The 20,112-nt window shown below is 31.0% G+C and overlaps 1 protein-coding gene across 1 annotated transcript; it reads left to right on the top strand.

The window, feature by feature from the left end:
* Positions 1–2,046: 2,046 nt before the first annotated feature.
* On the top strand, positions 2,047–19,500 carry LOC149480764 (high affinity copper uptake protein 1-like). Its single transcript, XM_089706262.1, has 4 exons — positions 2,047–2,207; positions 14,885–14,967; positions 17,622–17,857; positions 18,228–19,500. Exons 1-4 carry the CDS (start codon positions 2,183–2,185, stop codon positions 18,427–18,429), a joined length of 546 nt encoding a protein of 181 aa, XP_089562388.1. The 5' UTR covers positions 2,047–2,182; the 3' UTR covers positions 18,430–19,500.
* Positions 19,501–20,112: the final 612 nt, after the last annotated feature.

Genomic DNA, 20,112 nt, shown 5'->3' with positions numbered 1-20,112 from the left:
CAGTAAATATACTTACAGTAAACATCAATTATTATTAATAGATATCTAAGAAAGACAAACACAAACGTACTTAATATACCCACGAGTCTGAAAAATTTTAACGGTCCCTGCCCGTATCAAAGTTTTCACTTATATATAGAGTAAATATTCGATTACTCTTCTGGGAGTGTTCAATGTAACTTTTTTGGTTATTTCCCGTTTTATTTTTTAAAAGTTATTATTGTCATTTTAGCCATTAGGTAAAGGGCTTTCGATATCAGTATACAGTTTTTTGTTATCTGCAATAGTTACGGAATAATCACCTGTGCACACTTAACGATTACACCCTGTATATGCTGTAAAAACTTATTGAACAATTAGTTAGAGCTATAAAATCATAAAATTACTAGAACTTTGTTATTAAACGTTAGATTTTTACATACAGATTTTTACATTTATTTTTACGTCTTGAAAAATTTTCTTTTCTTTATAATCAAGTAAATTTCCGCCCACGGATTTGTCCGCGTTATCTAAAGTCTACCAGAATAATATATAGTTAAACTTTACCATATAGGTACATCGGTGAAAACTGAATAAAAATCGAGGCAGCTGTTTTGAGTTTATCGCAAACAGACAAACTGATGCGGCGAAGAATTTTTTAGTAATATGTAGTGATAATCAATTCAGATAACAAATAGCTAACACCAATAGTTACATAAATAATACAATTCCAAGGCAATCATAAATAACACCGCACACACTTGCTATGCGCTGCGTGTTTCGTCAAATGTTAAGTTTGATTTGGTTTCAAAATAGGCAATGCTATTGTTATCTATTATGTAATTATTGGTAATCTAATAATAATTTTATTTGTGTTCTGGCCTTGTATTTTTAACTGTATATTTTATTAAATTTTGTGTTTGCGTTATTTTGAAAGCAAAAGAAAAATTCATTTAACTATCGAATGGTAATTGGGATCTTAAAAGTGATTATGATGATTATTTTGTCCATTAATAAACTGCTACATTATTAACGTTATTTATTATCCAGCTATATCTACAAATAAAGCAACACATTAATTTTGTAGTTTTTTTTAAACAAATGAATTTATTTTCTTTTATAATTTTATTTACTTTATGCAGTCGAGTTGAAGTCAAATCATAAATTCGGTTAGTCTATTTTGAAAATAGTAGATGAGTCAGTTTACGTAAGTACTTATTCCATTTTTCAAAAATTTTTTTTTTTAATTTTATTAATTAAGAATCTATTGAATTCTTAAGTTATTATCACATCGACTAGTTACACAAAAAAGGCAGACATTTTTAATCAAAACAATGACTCTACTTAAAATGAATCGTGACGTGAAAACTCTAGAGAAAATTTCAAACGGCTAATAGGCAATAGGTGCTTAATTAAAACCATATTTCCTTTGTTATAGTGCGTGAAATTAACTTTCAATAATGAATTTCTTGAATCCCTGTAATGCATTGGCTTAAGGTGTAAACAAGCCAGCCAAATTAGATAAGACCCACTCTATCGTGTGTGACGTAACCCTTTAACCAGTTGTGTAAAGGTACATGTTCACTATAAGATATACTATTAATAACAGTTAAATGTGTGATTTATTCTTTATGAGCGTAATTTAAGTGACTATGATTTGTGCTTTTGTAGAGAAAATTCTGCCAACTATCTCTACATATATGACGTAGGTAATTCATCATAGTGATATCTTTAATGAATTGAGAAAGACAAATCTAAAGACTTTTCAATTTAAGAATGTACCTAGTAGATTAGATTAAGCTTGAAGTTAATAAAAAATAGGAAAAAATTAATGATAATAATCACATTAAGTTTATTAATAAGGTTAAAACTAATTTATCTGCCAGGCATTAGACAATAGACGTTGAATAAAGTCGATCTGAATAACTACAAGATTCAATCAATGAAGAGTAACTAATTAAAGTATTGAATGTAACAAAAAATGCATGTAAAGAGATGCACTTTAAAACAATCTATAGCTATTCAGTGGGCGATGGCCTTAATTATTATAGTCTGTACTAGTGCGCTGTCACTGTCGTTTGGCATTCCCGCGCACGTTACTGCCGAATGAGAACGTTTCGCGCCATTTCTTGAAAATCGAATCCGTCGCGAGTGTTGACATTTGACAAAAAGTTTTTTTTTTATCTGTTAAACCAAAATAGCCATGGAACACCACCAACATGACCATGGTAAGTGATGGATAGAGTCGACATACTTATTAATTATTAAAAATGGTATATTTAGTAGCTACCTATCAAAGTAATTGCATCGACCTTGTCGAAAATATTCATATTGTATTGTGTTGTAATGTGCTGTTATTTCAAAGTTATGTGCTTATGTTATGTGTTATATTTTTATGGTTTTATTATACATTGTTTTATAAAAAGGCGAAATGGAAATTGTACCAATATGCGCTCTTTTGATCCAAGTACAGGAAAATACAATTGTGATCGAAGCTAGGAGTTAATTATCTTTACCTTAATTTTAATTAGTATTATTGTTTGTAGCATTAAAATAGCAATTTTTGTCTCTGCTGATTGTTTATTATCTGCGTAGATATGTTTTCTGCTATCGTTGGAAAAATACGAGTCAGTTCTGGTTTTTAGACAAAAAAGTAAATCATATGAAACAGGTTGAGCGTAATTTTGGCTGCTCTCGTTGAAATTCCTCAGACCCAGATGCCTATACATAATTATTTATTTGAGACCAACCGTCGCCAAAAATATGAAAATATGTATCAGAAATAATAAAATAATATAAAAGCCGATTAACTTTGATGTATGTATTCTTGAGACATATATATTTAAAAAAAAATCTTGTCACCATTTTTTTTAATTAAAAATGTTATGATAGAGTAGAGTTTACACTGAAATCTCGTACAAAGCTAAAAATAATGATTCAATAAACTAGATTGCAATGAGTTAAGTCTTTTGTTTTTGAATAATCAGCTTATTAAATAAAAGCCCTTCGTTTGGTGTAAATAGTTAAGATACAACAAAACAAAACTGATAAGACGATAAAATAGATATGAGATGTTTGTCATGGGTTTGTCGATCTTCAAAATGAAGACAATTAATTCCCTGTGGTTCAATGCACGTAGACTAACTAGGTTGAGTGAAGTTTAATAAAACAAAATACTAGCCATTTGTACCGAAGTCATGTTGATCATAGATAACAAAAAAGTTGTAAAATCACTAAAAATAAATAAGAAGAATTTAAATACTTTATCGCTATCGCTATCCACTTACATTGGTTAGTATATATTTGTAATGATAACGATGTTTTTATATATAAAATCAAAACAAGATAAAAAGTAAAACAACTAAAACCCAACTACGACAAAAAACGACGCTGAAAAAGTATAAAACAAAAGTTAAATTGATGAACTAATAAAGAAGCTATGAACGAAAAGATGTGAATTATATGCAATCAGCCCATGAATACAGGTAAAGTCACAAGCAAATGCTAGTAATATATATATATTCATAATGTGCAAGTAAAAAGCTTTCAAATGATACCAAACACGGCATATTTATCTTAACTTTATTTTTTTACTCTGTATGTTTTGTCCGCTAGAGGGCGCCACATTAGATTTTGTGAAACCCCATATAGCCTATAACCAGCGGACAATTAAGACGCTTCTAATGATATGTCATTTGTCGAATTCTGATAAGTAGTTTAGAAGTTACGAGGGAACAGATGAACATACATACATACATACATACATATATACATACATACATACATACATACATACATACATACATACATAGCCTGTCAAAATCATAACCCTCCTTTTGCTTTGCCGTAGTCGGGTAATAAATAAATATTAATCTAAATCTATTGTATATGTATACACGATCTCTCATCTCACTGCTATATTTAGCAACACTTGTATACGTAGTATATTATTATTAGTCTGTGGCAACACCTAATATGAAATAAAAAGCGTTAGATAGGGCAATATTTTTGACACATTAAATAAAAAAAAAGTTCTCTAATTTTATGAGAATTAAATAGTTAAATCTTATTGCCATAATACAAAAAAAGTATACAAAACACAAATTCTATATTTTCTTGTTACGTCCGGTTTTGTATGCACTTTTCTGTAATTGCATTAACAGGAAAATAAGCTAACTAATAACAATAAAAATATTTTTATCATCATATCATCTATACGATATTTTTAGCTTATTTCATATTCGATTTAAAATACTATTTGTCTTAAGCTTGAAAACTCCAATTCAAAATTATCCATCCATCCAATTAAATTTAGGTCAGCGGCATCTTCAGGTCGTCGGATGGTTGTTAATTGGAATTTTAAATTATATCTAAACATCTAGCTCTCAATACTCTATTTATAAGCCTCAGTTCTCAGTTATGACCTAGATGGCTTTTAGTTTAGATGTCCTATAGTGTCGACAAACGGATGTTGTTAAATAAAGATTGCAAATAATATAGATGGAGGCCGATGTCCAATAGTGAAACTACAGAGACAGGAGCCTTTTCATTAAAATGATGATTCAATCTAACACGCTGACTTTAAGTTATACATATATACGAAATCAATATAAGAAATTTATAATATTAAATTTCTTATATATCGATTTCACCTTTCACCAGATATTCTTAGAAGATTAATAAAAAAAAACTGGACTGGAATTAAAAACAATTCCTAGTTATACAGGGTGTAATCGTTAAGTGTGCACAGGCGATTTTTCCGTAAGTATTATAGATAACAAATAACTTTAAACTGATATCGAAAGTACTTATCCTAATGAGTAAAATTGCGGTAATAAATTTTTAAAAATAAATCGAGAAATATCAAAAATATCATCTTTAAACCCTCCCATACACTAAGTATGAAATATGAATATCCTTAGAGTATATATTATTACATAAGTGAATATCCCATATACATTTAATATGAAAGATTTTAAATTTCTTTTTCTTTTTTTGGTTTTCTGCTTTAATTACTTCGCAAATTTGAAGTGACATTTTCCACGTTTTTCCGGTCATTTTCACGCATTTTCCAAACATTTTCCGGACATTTCCCAAGCATTTTCCGGGGATTATCCAGGCATTTCCACGCATTTTCCGGACATTTTCACGCATTTTCCGGGTATTTTCCAGATATTTTCCAGGCATTTTCCGGACATTTCCCTGACATAGCCTGTAAATGTAAGGAAAATGTCTGGAAAATTCCCGGAAAATAACCGGGAAATGTCTGGAAAATATCCGGAAAATGCGTGGAAATTTCCGGAAAAACCTTGGAAATTGCTTGGAAATACCCTGGAAAATGCCTGGAAAATATCCGGAAAATGCGTGAAAATGTCCGGAAAATATCCGGAAAATGCGTGAAAATGTCCGGGAGAAGCGTGGCAAATGCCTGGAAAATCCCCGGAAAATGCCAGGGAAATGTCCGGAAAATGTCTGGAAAAAATCCGGAAAATTCCTGGGAAATGCTCGGAAAATCCCCGGAAAATTCCTTACAAATGTCCGGAAAATGTCTGGGAAATGCGTGGAAAATCCCCGGAAAATGCTAGGGAAATGTCCGGAAAATGTCTGGGAAAATATTCATATTTCATACTTAATGTATGGGAGGGTTTAAAGATAATTTTTTTGATATTTCTCGATTTATTTTTAAAAATTTATTACGGCCATTTTACTCATTAGGTTAAGTACTTTCGATATCAGTTTAAAGTTTTTTGTTATCTGTAATACTTACGGAAAAATCGCCTGTGCACACTTAACGATTACACCCTGTATATTTAAAAAAAAATGTTGTAATTCGGCGCGAAAAAGTCCGCCAATGTATCGCTTCGAAAACTGAAACTACCAGCTGTTGTATACGTAGTATATTATTAATATTAGTCTGTGCTACCAGTGTTACAATAAATAAAAAGCCTTTCAGGATTAAATCTAATAAAGAAATATTAAAAACAATACAAACGCAAGCAGGTTATAACTTAGAATACATAAAGATAGAAGATTTCAAAATTAAATCAAGTAAAAGACCAGTGCCATAAATATTTTTTGTTGTTTGTGGTCATGTTTTACCTTTATGTATGTTACATAAATATTGCCGTAACAATGTCGACCTTACATCAACGTAATTAGGCCGTGAATGCTCGCGTGTTCGATAAAATAATACTTTGATGTTTAATGACGTCACAACTCACAACTCATAGTTCGTGAAGAAGTAATTTTTACATGTAATAAAAATAGGTAAACAATACCTTAAAATGTTTACAATTATTATCACTCATTGTAAACATTTATTTGGGGGCAATTTTTACTTATTTAATTTTCGAAGTGAAACTTCTTTATCGGGGTTGGAAAAAAATTTAGTGTAACATTTTTTCGCCATCTTGTTTTTATCCCTACCACGCGTGATTGACGTATTTCTGTAAAGTTGCATATAGTAAATTATTTTTTGAAAAATAAGGTCATAAAGAAGTTTCACTTCTTACGTGTGTACACTAGTACACGCACACATTTTTTTATTAATTCATATTTTGAATTATGAGTCGACAGAAATACTGAAACGATAAGGTTCCTTTTAAAACTACCAAATCATTTTTTTCTACACATGTATTCGTAATAACGTTGGACAAGCATTCTTTTTTCTGCGTATGCATAATAAGTGACCTTCTTTTTTTATTTAGGTACTGACCATCAGCGTGTTTTAAAAATGGAATTATGTATTTATTTATTGTAAAGCTTATTGGTGCCTATAAATGTGATTTGTTATCTACAATAATTATTTTTCTGTTAATGCAAATTGTGCAGCGCAATCTGAAATTAATTTATCACGAGGGCTGATGCCTGATCATCATTCTATAATGTAACCTGAAATACCATCAAATATTTTTTGACATACGAAATTATTATGCAATACTGTTATAACAATGTTTTACGGAAGCTTATTGCACAACCTTTGGAGAAAATAAGTAGGCTCTATGCAATGGCTCTATGTTGAATAAAATTTCATACGTTTAGTAAAGACTAATGGCCGGTTTTAAAACTTCGTATTTTGTTTAGTTTATCTTGTCATTTAGTACGAAATATTCTATCAGGAACATTATCAGGGACTGTTGAATTCTTCTTTTTAAAACGTCTTTCATTTGTTTTAATCATTTCGAAAAAATATCTTATTTTTAAAGTATTTTTTAATATAAGTATGTAAGCTATACTCGTAAATCGTAATCCTCTTTCACTCAGTCAGATAAAAATTTAAAATATTTTTCTTCGATAAATATTAGGAGATAAAACAGTTTATCATTGATATCAGTCAATCACTGGAGGTCAGACATATCATATTCACCTCAATATTTATTTGGTAAATGCTCATAAAATTATCTACATATACAAGGAAAAATTTCTAAATATAATCATTTAGGTTTAGGTAAGTGTGAGAAATTATGAGGCATTGGTCGATGTCGGGAAAAATACGATGTTAGATGTAATGTAATATATTTTGTTGGTATCTTAGAGCATTAAGCGTTGGTTGTATTGTAATTTCTAATATAGATAAACGATTCTTTACGATTTTTTTCTTAACACATACCTAACATTTTATTGTTTAAAAAGATAATAGAGCACTTATTGAAAAAGTCTAGTCGTACAGATACGGTCTAAAGTAAATACTAGGTTCAAAAACTGCATTGTAACCAATTTTCCAAACCATCTATAGCTACTATTTCTACACTATTTAACTATTTCTGACTTCTGAATTATCCACAGTCGTTTTGTGATATTTGTAGATGGATGTTGTAAATTGAACGAGTAATTTTATGTTGTAATTTGGCCTTCAGAAGTTGCGCAGTGTACTCTAGGCCAACTGCTTTCCATTGATAAAAAGTCGAAAAGTGTCGGAAGTTGTATTTATTAAAGATAAAAAAAAGTATAAAAACAGATTGAAAAAAATAGAAGATTTTTATAACTGAACCGTTACTACTTGATTTACCAAGCATGAATAATAATTATTAGGCTCTTTACGGTAACTTTAAAAATTAAAACAGTATAGGTTATATTATGTAAACGTGGAAACCGGTCGTTTGTTCAATTGTAAAGAAAAAACTGCTGAATAGATGATGTAGTAGATGATCATATTTGATTATGTAATCGATACATGTAGTATACCTATAATTAATTATATCTACATTCTAGGTAGTTACATATTTTGTCATTTATATGTACAAAATGGCTCTGATATAACTTGAACTTTGTCATGCACTGATTCCCTTGTAACAAGAAGATCTACATTTACTGGTTCAATTAATTTACGTATAGGTATTTGAATTTTTAACACATGTTGACTTTCACTAATATACCACAAAAGCGAAGAAAATCGTTGCAAAAATAGTTCATTGTTATAGAACGAATAGTCATATGCTTATTTGTCATGCTACTTGTTGCACATTCGACATGTTGTACTATTGTAATAATATAATATTGTATTACTAGCTGACCTGACAAACTTTGTGTCCAAAATTATTTAAGTCCTATTCTCAGACTTAGGTCTGCTTAGCTTTGGTTAGACAAAGCTATGAAAAATGAAAAAAAAATGTCATAGCCTTGTTGGAGATGATTGATTTCTAATGCTATGAGTAATGAGTATTATAAAGATTAAAAACTCAATAATTAAGTTAAAACAAATAAAATAATTAGTTTAATAACAATAAAAATATATTCTACAAAGTATAATTATGTAGATAAAGAAAAAAATATCGATAACATGTTTAGAAAAAATCTCTTGAGTAAAACGTGATAGGTTGAGTTTACTTCAAAAGGTCATTATTATAATTTTCCATTGTGACTTTATATTTTCGTGTTGTTTATCGACTATTTGATTTATAAACGATAGGGACCATAGTCTTTTATAAAATTTATTTACCTATGTATTTACGAAAAAAATAAACCGAATGTACGTATACTTGAACCGCATTCAGATGCTTAGAATATACATATTTAGAAGAAAAATTTTTTACAAACAATTATTATTATTACATCTAGATAATTGTAAATAGAATAATCATGCAATAGAAACTTAAACAATTCTCGAATTATAAATCGAAATAATATGCGATTTCTTTATTGTTTATTGAATAATTTTTCAACACAAAGCGTAGCCGGCCTGTGCACCGGAACCTAACCTACGTCAATGAATATCAAGTGTTACCACAGAATAAAAATATTACATTTTATTATACCACAGATACGAAGGGAGAATACCTACATAATGCTGACGTTTGTACTACCTACTATTAAATATAGTACCTAGCTAATAAGATAGGTACCTATTATTTGTGCTTTTACTAAGCTACGTCTCTATATTTTTGCCATGGACGTATAAAAAAAGACGGACGGTATATCGCCTAAACATTGAGTGAAGCCTAGTAATGGCGGCGAAACATAAATGTGTGTGTGCCATGTTGCCATGGCAACAGCTGTCCTGTTGACAATGGCGGCTGTATTTTTTTCTATAAATTTTGCCGTAATAATTTTGTCATTAAAACATAAAAGAAAAAACTTGCTTCCCTGTGGAATGTAATCCCTTGTGTTTTGTTATTTAAAATTGTACTGTTGCGACACCATTTAACCACGCAAGACGGCATTTTAAATATTTTTTGTGAAACAGTGACGCAGTTAATCAGTCGGTAGTTCACGACGTAATGGCGGCCGACTAGCTTACTATGGTGAGAGTGTGTGCGTGTTTATTGTCTTTACACGATCGCTAGCTTACTATGGTGGCTTCACGTTGTTTGTTCGTAATATGGCGTCCGTCTTTTTTTATACGTCCATGATTTTTGCATACTTATTTTATATGGGTATTGGAATAGATTTAAAGAGTATTAACGGAAATTGGTAAAAATCGTGGAATAATGAAAAGTACCTATATTAAATTTTTTCGTAATTAAGTATCATTTTTCCTGTTGCATTAAAAATTATAATACATATACTTAACAGGTCCTCAGTATTTTATACAGATACATAGGTACATATTATTATTATAAAGCATGATTAATTTTCGATTTAATAAATTCGCAACGTAACTTCACTTTAAAAACAAATATCCGAGCCATGGCATACACTATTCAAGTGCATTATAGCAATAGTTTACAGACAGACAGGATAGCACGCAACAACATCCGCATAACAACTCCGATTTTGCCCGTTTACAAAATATTTTACACCTAGCGCGTTGGCGCGGAAATGTATGTCAAAACACTGACAGCTGCGTTTGGCGCGTAAACGGCTGTCAAATTTGCATTTTTTTTTTAATTCGAGTTTCTGAAAGGCTTTGCCTACGTTGGTAAAAAGGTTTAATTTGAAAACCAACACTGAGAATATAACAATAATATAAAGCACTTCCATGAATCGTAAATCGTAATAATTACAAACATACAGTTCACTATGAACTTTATTTATTATTACAGAATAATAAATAATTACCTATATCATTCATTTTTTTAATCATGTAAATTCGTAAATATTTCAGCTGTATTGTGGCTGTATCGATGAGGCAATTATGCGACGGAATTACCACATATTTAAGCCTTTTTAAATTAATCCATTATACAACTGATAAATAATGAAACAGTTTAGAAATACCATATTATCGTCTAATAATACAATCGATTGACATACTTATTTAAAAACCTTTTTATTAAAATTTTCTTGTCAAAGAAATGTAGATATAAATGCAATGCTAATTCCTTAAGAATTAGATGTCTTTATCTCATGTTATATTTATTTTCAAAAATTACTACCTACACAGTATAAAAGAGATAATATTTATAGGTTTGATCAATGATATTGTTAGAAAAAATGTAATGGTTGATACTTGATAGTGATAGCATGGAAAGTTGGTGTTGCAGGAGTCAGGACATATTTTAGTCTTATTCTGCCATTTTCTTGTGATTAAAAATATTTTTAACATTAAGAATGTTATATGAAACATAATAATGCGAAGTTACAGCCTTCATAAAATTGTTAATATTGTCACGGACCACGGTTTAAAGTATTAACAAAAGAGTTATCTCCATTCGCCTGCAGGTAGCTTCACCGTTAGGTGCCAACTTAGTTTTGTCGACTTTTTCAATTTGCAAATTCATTTGACACTATGCGCTAATTTTTACATTTTTCCAGTACATTGCTCTCCTTTTATTTGTATACGTAATCCTTCATACGAGCGTATCTAAACTCTAATTTGTAATACGAACTGCAAAAAATATAGTATTTTTTAAATAAAATAAGGTCATGTGGCTTTATATCTGCCTGTTCGTTTATTAAACCGAGTGACGTCGAGTTATTTATTACGACCCTTAGATCTTACTTAATGATCTAAGTTACGACCTAATAAATTATGAGTCTATATAGCATGGCTCTAAATCGACTTTTAATTATTAACCAACTACGTAGGTATTTACCTAATATAAAAAGAGATTAGCTACACAAAGTATCTAACACATGTTTTATTGTCTCTAAAAATTTGATTTAATATTTTAAACAAAATAAACAAATATGTAATAAAGCATAGTAAAGTTTAGGCATTTATATTCATAAAATCAATATAAAAGAAGCGAATAATAACAACATAAATAAATTGTGCGACGTCTCCAAGCCTCGTCACCGGACGTCACTCATTGTCTTATTACAAGACATTGCTGAGGGGACGGTCCCCGCCCCGAGGGGACGACTGACCAGTATGAGGAAATGCAAATCGTTTTGTGTTATAAGTATATTGAAAAATAAATGTAGGAAAATTTTGAAGACACTTTGGCGCCATTTTTTTTTTCAATTATACGTAACTATGTCATACTCGTAAACTTTAAAACAAAATATAATATTAGGTATCATGAATGATGAAAATCTTAATCATCTATGCCTATGTATATTATTTTTATAGCTTTCAAGTGCTATATAAATGAGATATATGTATTTAAAGAATAGAAAAAAATCGATCACGTGGCGGGATTCGGACCCAGAAAAGGTTCGAATAAGGCGGAAGACGCAGCGCAGGTTCGAATCCCGCCTTGTGATAGGTAGGTACTACATAAGCTAATTAGGAAAAACTGCAAGCAAATCCAGGTAACTAGCTAACAATAATTACTTCACAGGTGGGCAAATATAGATTATAATATGCAATAGCGATGTAATTCAACGCACGCGCATCCTTGACATTGACGTCACGGCTCTCGATCCGCCTTCTATAATTACCATACCTATGTAATAATCTTTTTATCGCGTATCTTTTCCTTTTTGTATCCTTTAATAACTTTTATAGAGTATGAACTTTTGACTAAACTTTTTCACAAACAAAACGTAGAAAGCGCAGACATAGACTTACGAGACTTTGTAAACTTAATCCAATTTTATGAATTAAATTACAATAATATATTAGTCAAAACCGAAAGAGCTAAGAACAAAATTACCATGCATTATACATACGCCACTTTTGATTTTTTTTTTCAATAAAAATTCAGTATTAACAGTTAACACATCTACTCGCCAGGCTGCAATTTAATTATAATATGGCATTCCGCATTGTATAGCAGGCCGTTTATTGCTAATTGACTTACGTTAATCCTTATAAATAGTAAATGTTTAAACATTTTACACTGTATAATGCAGCTGATGAAGCTAATAGAAAACTTGTTGGACGAGGTAATACCTGGTTCTATCATATAGGTAGGTTATAAAATCCTAAAGTTTTTGTGTAAAGCCGAAAGATAAACTATACGTAAACTATTTTTTTTTATTACTCTTCAATAAAGCTATACATAGAAAACTTATTGCTAATATAAGTATACACAACAAAAAACAGTATAGTTTATAAGGCGGCCTTATCACTTAGAAGTGATCTCTTCCAGGCAACCTGGGCAAAAGGTAACAACTAACAAGCTTACTAAAATGTCAAACTATTCCTTTTGGTACCTCTAAGTAAGGTACATGGATATCCTGAATAAACAACTTTAGTTGCGTCATCTAGTTTTGTACATTAATTCTTGATGTCTTCCGTACCTCGGAAAGCGGAATATGGTCCTATTTGTATAACCTTTAAATATGATAGGTACTCTCAATTCGCATAAGTATAAACTAACACATCAGCAAATAGGTACAAACTTTGGTACTTACACTTTTGGAACGATATTTTAAATTGAAACGAAACCATTGTAAAGCAAATAGCTTGTAATCTGAGCACGTTTGGTAACGTGGCGATTATACAAGTTTAATGAATTTTTATGACCCGATAAGGAAAGTAAAAGTTACGTTACAGTTGTTAGTAATAACCGAATTAATGTGTTACAAAATATTACACATTGAAATTTTAATTGTAGCGGTAGAGACAATTTTACAGCCAGAGATAAGAGTAGAGTTTTATGGCCGCGACAGGCAGTTTTGCAACTTTAATGTGTCTGCTGTCTTACATATGTACCTATAACTATCAAATTTAAAACAAAACTACAATTATTTTTCCGTTTAAAAAACCCCCGTTTAACGGAAATATACTAAATAGTTTTGAAAATATGAAAGAGAGAAAGAAAATGCCTCGAAAATGCGTTTATCATGGACATTGGACACATAATAAAATCCCCAATTCCGTAAAATACTTACCTATGTTTATCTTATATAACAGTTGCATTTTCTACATATTTCTAATTTTACTTGTAAAAATAGGAACTAGAGTTCATCCCACATAACTTTTTAAAATCAACTAAATCATCAATCATTTAAAATCACTAGTTTTGAAATTGCAAGATCCCATCTCAAGCAATCACATCATGGCTCGGAAGTTATTACTTACATGCAACGAAGTGCATTGCGCAACTCGGCCCTGTGCAGTGAAAGCACATACACAACATGGCAATATCTATCCTATATCTATGTTTATATGGTTAATTTTCTATTGAACGATTTGCGATGAGCAAAATGATGATTTCATATTTAATATTTAGTGACATGACAATAATTGAGGTTTTTGTGTCAAACTGTGCTTTATTTTGTTACATAAGTCGGTAATTATGAATTACCTGTTCATGTAATAGTTAAGAGGTGAAATGGAGAATGTACCTATGTGAAAATTTGTAAAGATCCTGTTTTACTGAAATATGTAATTTCATTCCTATCTTTGTTCTATGACGTCTTGACTTGATGTCCATTGAACAATTTGTTGGTAGGTGTATATTCATTATTCTACTTTATTTTTACTTACGCACACTTGTTTACACATCCTTTTAATAATAATATGACACATAATATTCCAAGTACTTACACGAAAAGTGGCTAGGTATACTTGCTTTTAATTTCAATAATAGTTGTTCAACAAGTAGGTAATTAGGTGCGACACTTTCCTGTAGAGTGTAGAGCACAGTGTAGAGTGTAGTAAACATCTTACTGTGGATTTGATAACAATAGGTGTTGAACAATACACTAGTGTTATTCATAGTGTTTAGTTGTTTATGTCATTGTGTCAACTATGTATGCTTTATTTAGGTGAATTTTGTTTTATGAACTTATTAGCTACTCTCATGCTATGTTATATCTGTGGCTATAGGTATTATGCTTCAACGGCTTTTCGACACCTATTTCACCTCATATGAAAAAGGACTTAGATAAAAAGGATGACTAGATTTATATATGGAATATATGGAAGTTATACCTATATGGAAGGTTATTTAGGAACCCAGTTAACTAAATGTAATAACATTAAAATATATTCAATTATTTTGAGAATATTTAGCGTAAGCACTGTAATTTTATCGTTCCAAATTAAATCAATAACTTCAAATTCTTTAATCATTTCAATTCAAAACCTACCAGCATAGAAATGACTCATAAGAATTGTCATGTTTTCCAGCAATGGAGGCAGTGTCACACAACCACGAGGAGCAGGCGATGGCGCCGACCAGCTGCCACGGGGACCACGGACATGCTATGGTGGTAAGTTATCTGTATTATCTATTATCTCTGGTAATATAACTATCAATATATCTATTATCTATGCTTATATGAAAAAAGGAGGAAGATTTTTTTACAATATGTTAAATGTACTTATACTAGTATAGTATTATTTGTGGCCATGCTCTACATTTTTTGATATATTTTCTCTAAGTAATGATTGGTGCTTGCTTAGTTTTCATAAAATATACCACCAGTAAAATTATTACTTCTAGATTATAAATTACCGCTAGGATTCGTAAAAAATTATTTTCGAATTATGCATTCAAATCGAACATTTTATTTAAAAGATATCGTGAAATTTGTCATAAAAATAACATATGCTAAATAATGCAAAGTTGTGAATTAATGTGCTAAAAATAAAATCTATAATCATGTATCTAAACTAGTACAATATATAAATAACAATATCGAAGCAATTGACTTACATTTAAACATCGCTATCACTCTGTTATCAAGAAGTGCAATCATGTAACCACTATGCGGTTATATCATGCGTTATAACAACAATTTTTCCCACGAACATTTGTACAATTATAGACAAATAAAAAACCCTCACTTTTCCTCGTTTGGTGACCTATATTTTTATGTAAATTTGGGTTAATTCTTTATATTTGGGTTAATCTATACTAATATTATAAAGCTGAAGAGTTTGTTTGTTTGAACGCGCTAATCTCGGGAACTACTGATCCGATTGGAAAAATTCTTCGGTTTTAGATAGCCCATTTATCGAGGAAGGCTATAGGCTATATATCATCACGCTAAGACCAACAGGAGCGGAGCACTGCGGGTAAAACCGCGGAGCACAGCTAGTTCTCTATAAGATGTATTGATAAAAAATTTCGTTTGTAACTCTTGCAAATAAATTTATTTAATGTTGAAATGTTATAATACAATGTAGGTATATATCAAGCCATTCAAAATTATCCACGGCATCTCCTTATTTTGCGAAACAGTATCGTTAACAACTCATTCAATGTACGGACACATTTCGTCTGCAACTCTGCAATCTGCAGCATGTATGTACACAGGGTAAACGTACAGACTAAATGATACACAGACTCTTGAGGAAAAATCTTTAAATTTTGTAAGATTATGAGAAACATATTGAATTATTTATTAATGTCTTATTATGGCGTGATCTTTTCACCGAAATTAAGCATGTGAATTTGCTTCTTTTTTCGCCTTCTGACTGTCTATCAGTTACATTTAGGTACCTATTTATTATCTTTAAAACCAAATAGCTACTTATATAAACTTGAAAGTCTACAATGTTATAGCACAGTATTACCATTATTTCCTACAGTAGTGCGACGAATGTACTTGTGCAGAGAAACGGAGGGGAACTGGCGGGGGTCGGGCGACGCGGGCCGCGTAAAGCAAACACGCTTAGTTTGCTTTACCTAGCGCGAAAGGATGACGCAGTCGTATTTTTTGTGTAATAATTTTATTATACATAGGTACTTACATTTTCTATTATGGCGCGCACAAACTGTTCGGTTTACGGATGTAAATCTACATTGAAATCCCAGAAGGAAACAATATTTCAGAAAGATTGTATTAATTGTATCTGTTGAATTAAAATCAAAGCTATGTATATGTTGTCCTCATTATTTTCTAATCAGATTGTACATCCCAATGCGAATGCATTACTTAGTTAAATGTTATAATATACAATTAAGAACATCCAAAAATAAAGTGTCCACGTAAATAAGATTTAGCAGTGCAATATCTGTAATTATATATTTATGAACAAATAATTACATCAGATTTAATAATCGCAATTATTTTGAATGTACATATGAATAAAGATTTCATCATAATATTAATAATCACAATTGTTTTATTTCCCATTTGTTGCAACCCTAGCATATTTTCGTGTGGCAGCGTAATTACCTACGCTGGCGGCGGCATCGCGCGACATCAAAGGCGATTCCTTACTGTAGGAAATAATGGTAATACTGTGGTTATAGTCTTCCTTGTAATAAATAAAGAGATAAATGAAGTTAATTATCAGTTTCTAGTTTGTGACGCCATTATCAGGATAGACTATAGAGTGTAGGGTAGAGATAATGGATATAGAACCAATGTTTAAAATAATTGAACAACGAGTATCTTTCTTTTATACTTACTTAACTAGCTCTGCGGACTGCGACCCAAACAGAGTCTTGGCTTCCGACACGAGTTCACGCCACTTTCCTCGATCGCGCGCAGTTCCTTGCCAATTGACGGCCTCCAGATTGCGTAGATCGGCTTCTGTTGCGTCGCTCCATCGATATCTGGGACGGCCCACGGGGCGTCGGCCAGTTGGAATGCCCAGTATGCCTTATTCACGGCCCGATCATCCCCCATTCTTAAAACGTGACCGAGCCATCGGAGGCGTTGCGCCTTTGTCTGGCCAATGATGTTGGGCTCGGCCAAAAGGTGTTGAATTTCCGCGTTTCTACGGATCCTGAAGCTACCATCTGCACTTTCTTTTATAACAATATTATTTAAAGATGGTTTATAAATCATACCTTCATCTGTTGACTTACCTTATTAGATTAATGTATTATTGTTTTATTCAATTCTCTACATAATTTAAACTCTTACATTTACAGATTACCATACATATAACATTTCATTTCTCCTTGCAGTTCCACGCGGGTGTAGTCCAGGAGATCCTCTTCAAAGGCTGGGAGACCTCAAACGCGTTGGAACTCTTTGGTTCCTGTGTCGCCATCTTCGTGGCCAGCGTGATGTATGAAGGCTTCAAGTATTACCGGGAAACGCTGTTTGAAAAGGCGGCACTCGCGGCGACTGCTGACTCGCAAGTTAATATTGCTAAGAATGAAAATGGCACGAATAGGTCCTGTCATGCGAGGCGGACTACGTAAGTATTTGTTTAAATTTTCACAAAAATATACAATAGTTGCTAGTTAGAAATATCCTTAAGAAATACGAGAGCATTTAGTAATTAGGTTCGTAAGTTATTTTGTAACTAATGATTTTTCATGATGATTCTTGTAAATGTTTACTGATTAATTTTCTTTTCTAGCAAGGTGACGTTAGGCTTTTTGTACCACGCAAAACAGTTAACAAACTCTATTCTCATGTACGAACAGTGAACACCAACCAGAATTAATAACAGCTAATCTAAATAAATAAATAAATAATCTGATCAAAATTTACCCCTAAAAGTCTATAAGTACACCATTACTATTTACTATCAACATCCTACTAATTATTTTCTAATGTTACAGATACACGATGTTCTCAAGCGGCCACATTTACCAAACATGTCTCTATTTCGTACAAGCCTGGGTTTCCTACATACTCATGTTGGTCTTCATGACGTATAACGTGTGGCTCTGCTTGGCTCTGGTCCTTGGCCTGGCGCTCGGGTACTTCCTCTTTGGCTGGAGGAAAACAACGGCCATAGACAATAGCGAGTGTTGCATGTAATCACAGATTAACAAGAATATTGTATAGACATGATATTATTTATGACAGATAGATAATAAATATTCTAGAATGATTGATTAAGTTTGAGCGATGCTTGTAATTATTAAATTGTATATCTTCAAAGTACCTATGTAAATTCTACAAATATACTGAATCTTTTTATATACTTCCTGGTTAAGATTATAAATTAGATTTTGGGTATTTGGTGGGAAAAAATTAAAAATATTATTGATGATATATGATATTAAGAAGCACAAATTTATATGTTATAATAATTATGACAGTATTAGTTTATTAATGTCATGTTTGTATTGAATTTGCATTACATTTTGCCATAGCCATTCGACAGGAAAAGAGAGAGAATATAGTTTCTAATTGTTAATTATTATAATTAATTATAGTTAACAACTTACATTCCCAATACAATGCAATGTTTATTGATAGGACATTAAGAATAATTACAAGTTTAAATACATACGTTAAGTAGATAACATCCCGAAGAAAATTTTCCTTGTTTATTACATATAAAATACAGTCTTGCCGAGACTTATAAGTTTCAAGTAAATATATGACATCGTTTAAATTTGTTTTACGATGAATAATAAATGATATTAAAATAATGTAAATATTAATCAAATTTAATATTTCTTTATAGAATTTTAAAAGATTTATACCGGTTTTAGTATTGTATAATTATAGTTTAATTTATTTGGATAAGAATATTTTACAGAAAATTGTTAACTAAATTAGTACGTAATCCGTTTATTTGAAATAAACGATTTAATGCATACCTTGCCATCATGACAATAATACAATTTCCATTAATATATAAGAACAATCTCATTTATATTTATCTCACTGATGAAATGAATGATAACAACAAAAAATGTTATGCGCCTGAAATTAGCTACAGGCAAATTTATAACAGTATTTAATGAGAGTAGGTGTATGTAAGTTTTAAAATAAAATAAAAATAACGTAAAATTTCAAAGCCTTTGTGATACTATGAATTTAGAATTAACATTTTTGTACTTTTATTGTTAGTTGAATAAAGATGTTTTATATATTTTATTGATTGTTTTCATTCTAGCGCCATCTAGTAGGGAATGATATGATAAATCGGACAGGGGCTCAAACACAAACTAAATATCTAGATTAAATTCTAGAATATCTAGAAGGCAGATTTTGAAGTAATTAACACAAACCTACAGTTAACAAAAATATTTTACTTTTTTTAAATCAACCATCAAAAGTCTTAAAATATCTAGAGATTAAAGTTTTGCACCTACAGATATTGATATAATAAAAATAGGTTTAATGTAAGGTCCTCCATCGCGCGCTACGTATCGATAGTAATGACCCAGTATACCTATTCCCTAGTTCAGACCTTATGTCGTCGTGTATTTTTATACCCAGGGTCGAGTCAGCTAGCTAGCTAGCTCTTCAAAGATCCGTCTAATAACACAAAAAAGTCGATGTTATTCCATACTTACCTATCAGCTATAAATGTAATATTTTCTACCTATAATCGTGCTACTCGATATTGAATGAACGAATATTAATAATTAAATTTAATTAATGGTGCTCACTTCGATAGGGATGATAATTAAAATAATCTAAAACTTACAGATAATCTTACGAAGCCAGGACGAACAGTGGTCGAGTATTTTAATTTTTCAATAT

The sequence above is a fragment of the Colias philodice genome, chromosome 18 (assembly GCF_061535455.1).
Source record: "Colias philodice isolate Cphi_HAF_F1 chromosome 18, ilColPhil1 Martin Lab GWU primary, whole genome shotgun sequence".
In the NCBI taxonomy this organism is placed as follows: Eukaryota; Metazoa; Arthropoda; class Insecta; order Lepidoptera; family Pieridae; genus Colias; species Colias philodice.
The sequence above is the reverse complement of the archived record's forward strand: the minus strand, read 5'-3'. Positions and strand labels throughout refer to the sequence as shown.